The following is a 12,857-nucleotide window of genomic DNA, read 5'->3' as shown; positions in this document are numbered from 1 at the left end:
TATAGGTCAAACATGGGACGAGCGATATGTGAAGAACATCGTCTTTGGTGAATTGAAAGAATAGAAACGCGAGCCAATCATATTGAGCAAGGCATCGCGGCCAATTTTCAGCCTTGCTCCCGCAGGCGCGAGATGCTATCGTCACTTCGTAATCAACGCTTCTAAATCTATCATCCTTTCTTGTTGCCTCTTTCGAATCATTCGTTCCTCTACTAGATTCAGACACCCCAGGAGTCTCTCGCTCAAGGTCGAGTAATGGTAAGCTTGCCCTGACCAACTACACGGTGTTTGTTGACACTTCGCCTAGGGTAACCAACAATCCAATCTCGGCGGAGGTCCGCCTGGCCAGGGCGGCAAGGATGACAAAGATAAGAAGGTAAGTCACTTGATGTCTCGCGGCCTCATCGATGCTAATCTTTTGTAGAAGGACAAGCCCAAGTACGAGCCACCTCCACAGCCAACCACCAGAATCGGCCGCAAGAAGAGAAAGCAGGCTGGCCCAAATGCTGCGGCGAAGTTGCCTACCATCTACCCTACCGCGCGATGCAAGCTACGGTATCTTAGGATGCAAAGAGTCCACGATCATTTACTGTTGGAGGAAGAGTACGTTGAGAATCAAGAACGGATACGGAAGGCAACGGCTGCTCAGAACCAAACACCCCAAAGCACCAACGAAGCCGAGCAGGTCGACCGGAATGCTGATGAACGTGGACGTGTCGACGACATGCGTGGCAGCCCCATGGGCGTCGGCAACCTCGAAGAGCTTATCGATGATGACCACGCGATTGTTTCTTCCGCCACCGGCCCAGAGTACTATGTCTCCATCATGTCCTTCGTCGACAAAGATCTACTTGAACCCGGCGCATCGATTCTCTTGCATCACAAGTCAGTCGCAGTCGTCGGTGTGCTCACCGACGATGCGGACCCTCTGGTCTCGGTTATGAAGCTTGATAAAGCGCCCACAGAATCCTACGCTGATATCGGAGGTCTTGAAAACCAAATTCAAGAAGTTCGAGAAGCTGTCGAACTGCCTTTGCTTCACCCTGAGCTCTACGAAGAGATGGGCATCAAGCCGCCCAAAGGCGTTATTCTCTACGGTGCGCCCGGTACCGGCAAGACACTTCTCGCGAAAGCCGTTGCCAATCAAACTTCTGCCACCTTCTTGCGCATCGTTGGGTCAGAGCTCATCCAAAAGTACCTTGGTGATGGCCCTCGTCTAGTCCGCCAGCTCTTCCAAGTGGCCGCCGAGAATGCACCCGCCATTGTCTTCATCGATGAAATTGATGCAATCGGTACCAAGCGCTACGAATCCACATCGGGTGGCGAGCGTGAAATTCAGCGCACCATGCTGGAACTCCTTAACCAACTGGATGGTTTCGATGATCGTGGCGATGTCAAGGTCATCATGGCTACTAACAAGATCGACACGCTCGACCCTGCGCTGATCCGACCCGGTCGCATTGACCGCAAGATCCTCTTCGAGAATCCCGACCAGAACACCAAGAAGAAGATTTTCACGCTGCACACCTCGAAGATGAGCTTGGCGGAGGACGTGGACTTGGATGAATTCATCGCCCAGAAGGATGATCTCAGTGGTGCAGATATCAAGGCAATCTGTTCCGAGGCCGGCCTGAGGGCCCTACGTGAGCGGAGAATGAGAGTCAACATGGCGGACTTCCGGAGTGCGAAGGAGAGTGTCATGAAGACGAAGAACGAGGGCGAGCCAGAGGGATTGTATCTGTAAGCGGCTGTCGGCAAACGAAGGGCCGATTCTTTGAGATGTACTTTCGAAACTCCGTCCGCTTTGGTCTTGCAGGCCTTGCGGCTCCATGGGCATGGGCGGCGATTGTAGAACAAATGGGCGACACGGAACGATACAGGCACTCATAATGCATTGCTCAGGCGTCGAGTCACACTTCCCGGCATGCTTTCAGACTACACCGTGGCGATTTGACACTGGAACGATAGACGTGAAAGATCTGTGGCAGATAGATGCCTTCTCATTCTGCGAACTCGCTAGCCATGCCAGGACTCTCAGTCAGCTCCAAGGGTATCGTGATGTTCCCAAACCTTAGGAAAGCTCAAACGCCGCCACGTTCCGTTAGAACTTCTGGCACTGCTTTAGCAGGCTACTCATTCGTTGGCTTGTCGCAGCCAATTCTCCCCAGCAACTCCTTGCGATCACTGCCGGCCAACAGGTTGACCCCGCTGCTCTGTCCCTCGCCTCTCCTCCTGCTGCTCTTCCTCGTTGGGCTTTTCGCTTTGCCGTCGGCGAACTGCTGGTCCGTGGAGAGGACCTCCTTCTCGATGAATGGGCGAGATTCTGCACCGACATTCACCTGATTGATATACCCGGTCCCCTGTTTCTCCGTGCTTGCCATGTCTATCACGTCTATCATGTCTTCCTCTTCCTCCTCATCTTCGTCGTCCGAGCGCGTGTCCTCGGCAGGCTGCCCACTAAGTACCTTGTACGCGACGCGCACGATCTGCACGAACCAAAGGAGAACCAGGCCATGCAGAGCAAGTAGCATACCGAGGAACACCCACTTGATGTTGTTGTTCCAACACACAAGACCAACTGGATCGCGGAAGGGTTGCGTGAGGTGGTCCCAGTCCTCTGGAACTGGCTGTGGACCATGGAGGTCAGAGTCGCTGCCGGAATAGCAACCATAGGAGATTTCTTCAGGGATGTGCTTGTAAATGCTCCAGCACACCAAGGGGTAGAAGATATGGCGAGTGATGAACCAGACGACGATAAAGACGCCAAAAGCAATGTCGCAGAGGAGCTGGAGACGGAGGTACTTGAGGATCTTGGCAAGAGACAAGATAATGTCGACAGGGTCCATGATAACGAGTATGAGGTGGCCCACACGACTCTGGTGGTACCCGTAGGAAGTGAAGATTAGAGCGCAAGTTACCAGGTGGTGCGAAAACATCTGCCAGTGGTCTTTGCGGCGCTCTTCAATATTGACAACCACGATTTGTTGTAGCCAGAAGGCGAATTGGACCAGGTAGTACCATTTTGCGAGGCCTTCCATCTCGCGTATGGGCCAATTTCGCCAGAGCGCGCGTAAGTCGAGCCAGTATGGGGAGTTTATGAGAAGGTTCATGCCAATGCACCAGAATAGGCCGTAGTAGAGGAGAATCCAGGCTTGTTCGGCGAACCGCACTTTGGCTTTCTTCTTGTGGATACCGGCACGATGTGCGATGGGAGAGAGGATGTAGTCCATTGTGAAGCATCGAGCACCGGTAAAGACAATGATCCAGTAGAAGACAAACCAGATATCGTCCCACCCCAAGGCGAAGGTGCCTGTAATGGGATTGTAGTAAGAGATGCGGAAGAACTTGCGGGTATGGTGTCGGGCGTCGGGGAATGCCACATGGACGGAGAACAGGATGGAGATCATGGTCACGGACATGCCTAGCAACTGTCAGCTGTTGGCTCTGGTCGTTGAGCGTGGTCTTACTGATTTGGTGGTCAACAACCCACGAGCAGATATGGGCCACGGTACTCTTCTCCTTTCCACGCGTCCGCCACCGCGGAAACGCTATCTTCTGCGAGGGCCCATCACGCGGTCGGTGTTCTTTGGTCGACTGTGCCATCTGCTGCTTCTCTTGGTCTCTCCCGGGAGAGAGCGAATTCCTGGTTCTGGGCGGCATTGGGTGAAACACGCTGGCGATCGCAGAAGCAAGCCGATTTCACAGGGAACGGGTGATATCTGCTCAGCAGACCGTGAGGTATATGCGTCCAGCGCCGCAGGAGGTCGAGCACGCTCGTAGGCAGAGAGGGGAGTAGAGGGGTGGCTAAGCGAGCGACAAGGCGAGCGATAGCAGAGAACCGCTCACAATGCAATGCAAAAGGGGACAACCATTTGTTCAAGGCTTGCCGACAGACCGTAAGACAAGACCAGCAACACTAGGAAGTCTAGTACATGGACAGTAGTGATAGAATGCGGGGGACGACATTTTCACCACCGTTGAGGAAAGTTGCGGTGTCGAAAGTGCCAAGCATTTGATATGCAGGGAGCTCAAAATGCAAGCTAAAATATGGGCGGCAGGAGCCTAGCTGCCTTTACCTGGGCCCTGACTGGCTCGCTCTCCTGAAACACATAGCTTTGAGCCTGGCTCCCCCACTCCGAGCGCTCGGATCCTACCAGCTCCCCTGCCGGCACATGGCGCCATTTATGAGCACCTGCAAGGAGCACTCCTCAGCCCCATAAATCTGAATCCTCATGCTCAACGTTTGCAGACGGCGGTACCGTTCCACTATACGGCCGACTCGGTCCAAAAGCCGCGACGATGTGGACGGGCAATCGTCGACATTGCTGTTGCGTTGTCTGGACGGTGATGCCCGGCCTGCCCCTCGGAACGTGAACATGTGCATGAGCTCCAGATGAGGCAGCCTACTTGACACTGTAGCATTCCCGGGCGATAACTAACGCCACAGGCCATACGGATCTTTGCAATTTTTCCAAAGCTTGATGGTGCCGTCCTCGCTTCCAGTCGCGAAGATATTACCATCGGGTGAAAACGAGGTCGACCAAATAGGCCCGTGGTGGCCCTTGAGCACATCTGTGAAGAGTTCAGTAGCTGTCGATCACCAAGACAATACGTTACTCACCAAGCTGCTTTTCTGGCTCAAGGTCCCAGACCCGTACCCAAGTATCGCTGGAGCCACCGGTGACGAAACGACCCGTAGATACGCTTGTACCAACGCTGGCTATTCCGTGATCGAAATCAACTTGCTTGATTAATTGCCCCGGTCGGCCGGCGTCGAAGAACAGGGCGGACTGGCCTGCAGCCACACTGAGGATTCCAGGGTCGGCGTCATCGGCATTATTCGTACTGAGCTCACAAGACGTGATGTCTCGTTCGGTCCTGTGTGTCGCGATTGGCCCCTGTGTTCGCAAATCGTACCACCGAATCGTTTTATCATCTGCAGCGGTTGTAATCACGTTGTAGTCAACATTCCAGACGATCGACTTGATGCTCGCTGTATGGTCGCCCGCACCGATCTCGAGACCTTCTGAGCTTGTTGTAGGAGTTCGCGGCCCGTCCCCGTTCGTTTCGTTGTTTGGTGTAGACGTACGCTCAAGGTCCCATATCCTCAGCTTCTTCTCCTGTCCACCGGTGGCCACCACTGCGGGATTGCGCTGTATTGGGAACGACACCGCTTTAACGATGTGGTTATGAGAAAGCGCGTGGAGGCACTCGCCAGACTGTGGATCCCAGATGCGACTACTCCGTCAGCCTAGTCAACATACACCTAAGTAGGGTTTAGACTTACGCTGTGAAGTCTGCCGATCCCGTAGCAGCCATCGATGCATCTGAAGACAGTCGCGATGACCAGACGGCACCCTTATGTCCAATGAACGTACCGATCCTGTCCTGTCAACGTCCTGAAGATTGGGCAAGTTGGGAACGTACCAGTCGCCGGTGATGCCATCTCTTAGTTGAGTGTTGTTGTCTGGAGATTCAGCCTTTGTCAATGGAGTGGAATTTGGGGTTTACCTTTGCATGCAGAGATGAGATAATACTGGTCCTGATCGACAATGGCAGAGAAACTCAAATGGGTGATAGGTCTTGAGTGGCCGTGACAGGTGAGGGGCACCACCCGCGGGAACTCTGGAGCGGGATCAGCTAGATCATAGCTTCCTAAGCAGGTGCCTTACCGGAGGCCATGGTGCGGTTGCTGATCAAAAGACTGTAAATGGGTGCGTTTATTCTCTCAGAAGGAAGGCTTGGAAGCGGTGGGCTCCGTAGAGCAAGAGGATTGGAGCAAGTGTAAAGATCGTCAATCTTCGTCAAGTGAGCAGTAGATTAATTTCGTAGAGAGCCGTGTTGATATGTCCGAGAAGAGTATTCAATATGCCGTTGAAGTCGTCAGCCTTACTGTGAGGTAACGTTCACTGCTTCGGTCCGTGGTGTGAATGTCCAAATTCTCAGCCTTGCGCGCTCAGCCTCGTGAGAAAAAGGTTTAGGGCTCGCTCATCGAGGCGCTTACCTCAACTACCCGCTACCTGGAAGGACTGTTTCGTGACTTTGCTACGATATAAGTAGTGGCATTCTATCTATTATGCTTCGGTCAGGATCGTCTAAAGATCTCGCCTGATTGTCTCTCTGCTTGCAAGCTTGCAACGAAAGTGATGCGTGGAACCCAAGTCTATCGGCTGGATGAGATCGTAGCTCTGTTTGTCATTGTGGTCCACCCAAAGGAAAGCTGCCCTCCAGCACTCACTCAAGTCGGGCGGAGTTCACGTTCTCCGAGCTTGCCCACAAAGCTTTCCTTACCGGGGTGATCTGTGTCAAGGAGTAGGTCTGCTTCAGCCTCGCTTATGTCTGTGATGTCGGGGCATACCGATATGCGTGTCACTGCCCTGTCACCGCATAATTCAACTACCTATATCAGCACTGCTGCTCATTCTGTGTAGTTCAGCAGCACGTCAGAACATCCTCCATGCTACCAGTCTGATCATCAATATCAAGTGATGACAGACCTGCTTCGCAATATGGTGTCAAAGGCCCAACAAGAGTATGACTGCCCAGATCATTGCGATATGCCCCCCGACGAAGGTCCCGGCACAGCCAGCGTACGAGCCGAGATAATCCCAAAGATCGCCACCTCCTCACAATCTATCCATTCTTGTCAGAGAGATGGCCTAGGTCATCAATGAACCTGGTAAGAAAGCAACAAGCCACCGAATAATGAAGATTCAAGAAGGCCTTTGATCGTGGCAAGCCGGTCCGGCCGACAGGTTATCAGGATAAGAAAGGGATTTTGTGTCTTCAGGTGTCACGATCAACAAACTTCGGGAGCTCTTTGTCTATTGCGTTCGGACTTACATACTGGCTTGGTCGCACCGCTTTATGGCGCTATCATTCATTATGCGTTATTACCGCTTGCCTAACGGAACAATGGTCGCTCCGTCACAGTGCTCGAAAGTTCATCCCGGCTTGAGTATGAGCGTGACGGTTCCTAGACAATAGCCCTTACCTGATGCACCAGACATAATCTCGACTACGAACATGTTTACAAGTATATATATTGCATGTCACCACCGTGCCTTGTGCTTCGGGTCCACAACCGCCTCACGGAAGCCCGACACCGAAAGCAACTCCAGCATACCACATATGGTCTCAGCTATGAGGGATTTCTGCAGCAAGGTGGCTGGCCGCCTATGCTGTTGCCCTCCCTCACACGAGGCTCTGACAAGAGACGACGTCCCTGATTGCACCCAGTCTGTAAGTCTGACCCGTGCCTACTCCAGCTTGATTGCCCATTTAACCAAGCGAGGAGGGTTCTGCTCTCGTTTTGCTCGGCGAAGGCGCCGTCACCAAGTCCACGTTAACCGTCCTAACCCCTTCACGGTGGTCACTAACGAGCATACAGGAGGTGAAAGGCTACCAAAGATCCCCACAAACAACGTTTTCGGAACTTGGTTGATGTATGACAACTATGCCACGGCGCAATCTGATCCTAGCAGTCCAGATTCCGCCAGCTCAACCTCGTGGGAGACGGAAACTTGTGTCCTACCTCGTGACAGCCCTCCTCGCCATTTCCTGAGACGTACTGGCGGTGTGTCCAACATTCGACAGGCCGCGTCGCAGGTGTCAACAAACGATATTCCGGCAGCGATCCCGCCAAGGTCTCGACAAGTGTCTCAGCCGCCTGCTCGAGAATGGGCTGACGAGTCTGTGATGTCTACGCACAAATCCCGATCACAACAACGCCTCCGTGCTCAGCTGGGTGTGAGGCTTCGGATCCCAGCCACCCACAACCAGGCTAGACCCGCCGTGCCTGTGTCTCCAGGCTCCGACGATGCCGACGATGCCGACGATGCCGAAGTGAGCCGAACTGCAAACGAGAGCTTCTTCGAACCTCGCACGCACAAACGCCACGTCGTCTTCAGCCTAGATACGCCATCGCCTCGTCTACGGTTTCCAACCAATCCGAACGCGACCGCGACCGTCCAAGTGCCGCGACCAGCCTGGCGCGACCAACTCCAACAACCCGGGGCTGGCGTGAGACCACCGGGCCGGAACCTGACCCCGTACCCATCCAGTCCGCCTAGCAGCCCGCAGAGCACCCTCCAAAGCCTGCAGCAGCGCGCCCACGCTGCCGAGAAGCTAGCCCACCGGCTGCGGCTGGAGCGCGCACAGCTGGAGGAACAGGAGCGGGCCGCCGATGAACGGCTCGAGCAGCTCGAGGAGGAGCTATCGTGGCTCCTGCGTCAGGTTGACGAGGCTGAGCGGGATCAGGAGGATCAGGAGGATGCTGGTGTGCCTGTGCCGGTTTATGGAGAGGTCATTGTGACGTCGCCGTCGGTCTACGAGTGGGACTTTGCTGGGTTGGGGCCCGGTTGGGGCCAGGAGGGGTGAGTGGATGGGATGGGTGGGATGGATGTAAGCGGCCTGCGGAGGGATAGGTAGGTAAGTCAGTCGAGGAAGTCGAAGCGAGGCAGTGAGTCTCTCGGGGACGCATAACAAGATTGCTGTCATAGTGGGCTGGGTGGCCATACGTGCGGCAACTCGTTGGTGGTGGTGGTGGTGGTGGTGGTGGTGGTGGTCCGCATCTGGCTCACGCGCCAATGTCAGATTTGTAACCAAATTCAAGCGTATAGTTTCGTCAGTTTGTTTTCAATTTTGGGTTCATTCTTCATCGTAATCTCGTTATTCTCAAGTGTACTGCTGCTCGTGCATCCCAGCGTCCGCCCACGACTCCGGCATGCCCGTTCAACGTTCAACTAACGTCCTGCCACGGCAGCAACAACACTGTTATGATGGCTTCGTGTGAAGGGTAGTAGCAAGTATCTGACGAAAAGTTGCGCGATATCTCGCTCGCGCGCGCGACCCTTTCCTTCCCCACTCAATTAGTCGCCTCCAATCAGCGACTCTCTGCGTCTCTCTTCTACTACCACTCAAGTCCGGCTCGGTGCGATGGAACTGTTTCGCTCGCGATTCCAGCCTTGCCATGCATGGTCTTTCACTATTGATCATATATGGCTTCTCATAGTCCAAGCAGATCGCCCGCCGCCCCCCACCTAATCCTATCCTATCATATCTCCGTCGTTGTTGTCAATCCCCCACACTGCGATCCCACGGCTTCCAATCCACAGCACACACCTTCCCTTCCTCCGGCAGCACGCCATCGTTGAAGAACCGCCGAATCACATCCCAGGTACACGTACTCGGCACGGTCGGCCCGGAGCAATGGCCGGGGCTATCCTGCGTCAGCACCACGCTGCCCTCATGCGACTTGCTCATGGCGAGCGCGTTACGCAGCGGCGTCACCGGATCGGCCGTGTTGCCGATGAAGAGCAGTGGACGGGCCCATCGGTCGCCTCCCCTGCGGTCTGCGCCGGCGTAGTCCCGCAGCTTGCTGCCAAAGGGGCCTGTGAAGCGGTTGCGCTCCGCGGGCCGTAAAGTGGAGGGCCAATGGCGGCAGGGCAGGGTGATCTGAGCCCAGGTGGGGCCGATGAGGGAGGACTGGTTGACGAGGTGGGAGACGTAGTCGGCGTAGTCGGCTTTGGTTTGGGCGGTGAGGTCGGAGCCGTCGCCGCAGAGGATGGAGACGGCGGCTTCGAGCTCGTGGGGATAGGGCGGTGGGTATGGTGCTGATAGGTTGAGGAAGCGGGGGTCTTCTTCATGGCTGCTGTAAGGGTCGGTAACCGTCATGTTGGGTAGCGGGTTGGAAGGTGGAGGAGGCAGATCGAGCAGTGGGAAAGGGTCGCCGTTGAGGAGGGAAGCGATGTTCGAGGCGAGCTTGGGCCAGGTGTGCCATGGGTTGTAGGCGTGTCCGTGCATGATGTATTCGAGGTTGAAGTAGGTGAGGACCTTGATGCGGCCTTTATCGTCGATGTAGGGGACAGGATTGGTCTTCAGGTCTTCGAAGATGTCGATGATCTTGGCATGGAGTTTGAGCGGATTCTGGAACTGCTGGTCGTACAAAGCGCAGGCAGGGCCAGCTTGGAAGCACCAGTCGAAGAACGTTCGCCAGACGAGGTTGTTGTCATTCAGATTCGTGGACCAGCCTGTGGCAGCATAGTCTGGGGCATCGACGTTGCCATCGAGAATCATGCGACCAATTCGGGAGGGGAACAGAGAAGCAAAGGTGTTTCCGAGATACGTCCCGTATGAGAAACCCCAATAGTTGAGCAGGGGCTCTTCTCTGAAGTTGGAGAGAGTCTGCTGCTTCACCTCTCGATTTGAAGTCTCCTGCAAGGACTCGGCCCGCTCTTCAGCAACGGCGTCTATTATCCTGACCATGTCATGAGCTACCAGCGCGGTAGTAACGTACTGCTTGATGTTGTCGCCATTAGGATAGACACCGTAAGTCGCATTCGCACACAGCTCGCCTAGTCCTTGCGACATGGCCCATTTGATGTTGAGCGAGGTCTCTACATCGGCACCACCCGCGATCTTGTTGAGCTCAGTGAACAACTCGCGTGCCTCATCGGAATCGAAGCAAGTGGGCGAGGGAGTGGTACGGTGTACTCCGCGTGGGTCGAAGCTGAGGATCTCGAAGTGTCTTGGACCATCAACGATGTTTTGGATCGAATGCCCATTGTACCTCACATCGTCTGTGCCTGATCCGGAAGGACCACCTGGGTTCATCAGGATGGTGCCGCCAAACGAGGGATCCGAAGGAGGCACTTTTGCGGGCAGTTTGACGATGCCAAGCACGACTTCATTGGGGTTGCTGGCGTTGGTCCAGTCCAGCGGTACGACCAGCCGAGCGCACTGGAATTCTTCGTAGCAATCATGATACCTGAGTCGCCCGGAGGGTTCTACTGCTGTCCAGTTGAAATCGGAACCTGGGTCGTGGGCGGCTCTTAGAGGGCCCGGAATAACGCAGTTGCCGAGCGATGCGAGGGTCAGCCAAAACCCGACGCTGCAACCTACGGACAACATCTCATCTGGTCTTGTCCGTGAGGACGAGCGGAAGAGAAAGAGAGAAAAGATACTCGAGTACCTTATCAGATCAAAAGTGGCAGCAATCGCTGCCTGAACGGCGATCTATACTACAAACAATCATCCCGCGTGGGGCGGAGAACGACGCTGAGACGGATTGAATAGCGAAGCCAAGCGAGCAAGGGGAGGAATGGTGGGACAGCGCGCTCCGCCATTCCAGCCTGCTTGGCCTCAATGTACCAAATGGTGCCTAGGTATTGATTTCATATCCCAGATTTGCCTTCGTGAGTTCAAGCTGTTGAATATCCTTTGTAGGACTCAGTCATGGCAGAAAAGCTCCTTCATTGTATGAGACGTCCTCTGAAGAGGCAAAGGTGAGGCAGAGAAGCTTTGTGAGCTGCCAGGGATTCATGCGGCCTCTAGTGCTGTAGAGACTTCATGATAAGGCCGATATATCATAGCCCTATGAGTCGCCCGAGAACAAGTGCTGTTGACTTGTCACAGTCATTTCTCGTTGTCGTCTGTGACAATGGTAGGACGCCCTCGCGCTATCGTCAGCCCAGTGAATGAACAGTCTTCACTGGCTCGATCATCGGATGCGTAGTAATGACGACACATGGAGGTGCTGCAAGCCCTAATCGGCCCGCGAGTAGTCGCTCTGCGACCAGTGCCTTCAGTAAGGGTCCCACCTCAATCTTCGCTCCAGCAAGAAGGACTCGGCAGGTAGTCCTCTCCACACCTGTGTTCCGTTTTCATCTTTCCAAAAGTGAGGCTCCCAGCTTACACTAGCCCAGCCGTGGATGAGCTTTCGCCAGTAGCAGGCTTCAGCTGCGGGCGTCAGATAACGCTCGCGGAACGTTTGGACGCTGTTTTGGGCGATGTTGTTTGCTCTACCATCATACTGCTGTAGCCAGAGGATAGTCTCTTCCAGGTTTTCGAAGCTCCGCTCAACCTCGACGAAATTTTGGTCGGGTCCGCTGGAGCGCATGAGATGGTGATGATGTTCGATCCAGTCCAGAGGATGGCTCACGATAACAGACCTGCAATTCTGGAGGTATTTCAGTCGACCAGAGTAGGAGTTGCCTTCGGTCTGCATCAAATACTTGTACTGGCAATGTTCGGGCATGGACTTGAGATCATTCGTCATCGAGTCCTGGTTATGCCAGTCAAGCGCTTTCACATCAGCCCAAGCCTTGTCCTGTGTTACTTGGAGGAGCCTCTCGCGCAGGCTCAGTCCCATTGTCGCTCCACGCCACAACAGCTGGTTGTACTTCCTTTTCCACGACCATGGCCCAGACTGCTCATCGAAGCTTGCTTTCATGCGAACTTCACCCATCGTTCCTACCTTGGTTTCAGGCCAACTCCAGTACCCAAAATCGGGGATCAGCCAGATGTGGGTGTCTTCGGCACGTCGCGCATATCCCCACAAAGGCACGGACGGAATGCGATCGTCGGAGTTGAATGCGAACTCGATGTTGGGAAGGACTTCGGGGGACGTCATGATTGCTCGGTGAATAGCATGGAGGGTCGCAAGTTCTCGCGAGTAGATTCCGCCGGTCTTGGAGATGATGTACAGTTTCTGATCATAGATCATAGCCCGAACGAAGCCATTCTGTTCTTCAATCGAATCGATAACAGACTCCTCGATACGAGATCCTTTGCGTGTCTCGACTGCTCGATCAACCTCGATGAACAAGCCGGGGAATGCCTTCTCGCACTGATTCAGATCGAGCTGCAGATTGTCTTTGTCCCTCGCATAGTTCCATGTTCCATCAAACTGATTCAGACGTTCTCCAGGACGTAGGCGCCGACCGGCTTCCGGAGTAGAGGTGGCAGGCCCTTGCAAGAACCAAAAAGTGAGAAGCACAAACGCCAGGGCCGCACAAAGGACTGAAGTCCGCCGACTGAGGCAGGAGTTGAGCTTCTGGAGATGTAATGGCGGCATA

At 54.5% G+C, this 12,857-nt stretch overlaps 6 protein-coding genes across 6 annotated transcripts; 2 read left to right on the top strand and 4 right to left on the bottom strand.

Annotated features, from left to right (window-relative positions):
• Positions 1-255: 255 nt before the first annotated feature.
• HMPREF1541_04568 (uncharacterized protein) lies at positions 256-1,744 on the top strand (the record flags this gene model as incomplete). The annotated part of the gene is made up of 3 exons (XM_008718913.1): positions 256-258; positions 308-376; positions 425-1,744. The coding sequence occupies 3 exons, from the start codon at positions 256-258 to the stop codon at positions 1,742-1,744; spliced, it is 1,392 nt and encodes a 463-aa protein (XP_008717135.1).
• Positions 1,745-2,129: 385 nt separating this feature from the next.
• On the bottom strand, positions 2,130-3,419 carry HMPREF1541_04567 (uncharacterized protein; the record flags this gene model as incomplete). Its single annotated transcript, XM_008718912.1, has 1 exon — positions 2,130-3,419. One exon carries the CDS (start codon positions 3,417-3,419, stop codon positions 2,130-2,132), a length of 1,290 nt encoding a protein of 429 aa, XP_008717134.1.
• Positions 3,420-4,435: 1,016 nt separating this feature from the next.
• HMPREF1541_04566 (uncharacterized protein) lies at positions 4,436-5,682 on the bottom strand (the record flags this gene model as incomplete). The annotated part of the gene is made up of 6 exons (XM_008718911.1): positions 4,436-4,572; positions 4,622-5,238; positions 5,288-5,383; positions 5,428-5,467; positions 5,512-5,625; positions 5,673-5,682. 6 exons carry the CDS (start codon positions 5,680-5,682, stop codon positions 4,436-4,438), a joined length of 1,014 nt encoding a protein of 337 aa, XP_008717133.1.
• A 2,016-nt stretch (positions 5,683-7,698) lies between these two features.
• On the top strand, positions 7,699-8,379 carry HMPREF1541_04565 (uncharacterized protein; the record flags this gene model as incomplete). Its single annotated transcript, XM_008718910.1, has 1 exon — positions 7,699-8,379. One exon carries the CDS (start codon positions 7,699-7,701, stop codon positions 8,377-8,379), a length of 681 nt encoding a protein of 226 aa, XP_008717132.1.
• Positions 8,380-9,075: 696 nt separating this feature from the next.
• HMPREF1541_04564 (uncharacterized protein) lies at positions 9,076-10,911 on the bottom strand (the record flags this gene model as incomplete). The annotated part of the gene is made up of 1 exon (XM_008718909.1): positions 9,076-10,911. One exon carries the CDS (start codon positions 10,909-10,911, stop codon positions 9,076-9,078), a length of 1,836 nt encoding a protein of 611 aa, XP_008717131.1.
• Positions 10,912-11,584: 673 nt separating this feature from the next.
• Positions 11,585-12,856, bottom strand: HMPREF1541_04563 (uncharacterized protein; the record flags this gene model as incomplete). The annotated part of the gene is made up of 1 exon (XM_008718908.1): positions 11,585-12,856. The coding sequence occupies one exon, from the start codon at positions 12,854-12,856 to the stop codon at positions 11,585-11,587; it is 1,272 nt and encodes a 423-aa protein (XP_008717130.1).
• Position 12,857: the final 1 nt, after the last annotated feature.

This window comes from Cyphellophora europaea (assembly GCF_000365145.1).
Source record: "Cyphellophora europaea CBS 101466 unplaced genomic scaffold supercont1.4, whole genome shotgun sequence".
Lineage (NCBI taxonomy): Eukaryota > Fungi > Ascomycota > Eurotiomycetes > Chaetothyriales > Cyphellophoraceae > Cyphellophora > Cyphellophora europaea.
The sequence above is the reverse complement of the archived record's forward strand: the minus strand, read 5'-3'. Positions and strand labels throughout refer to the sequence as shown.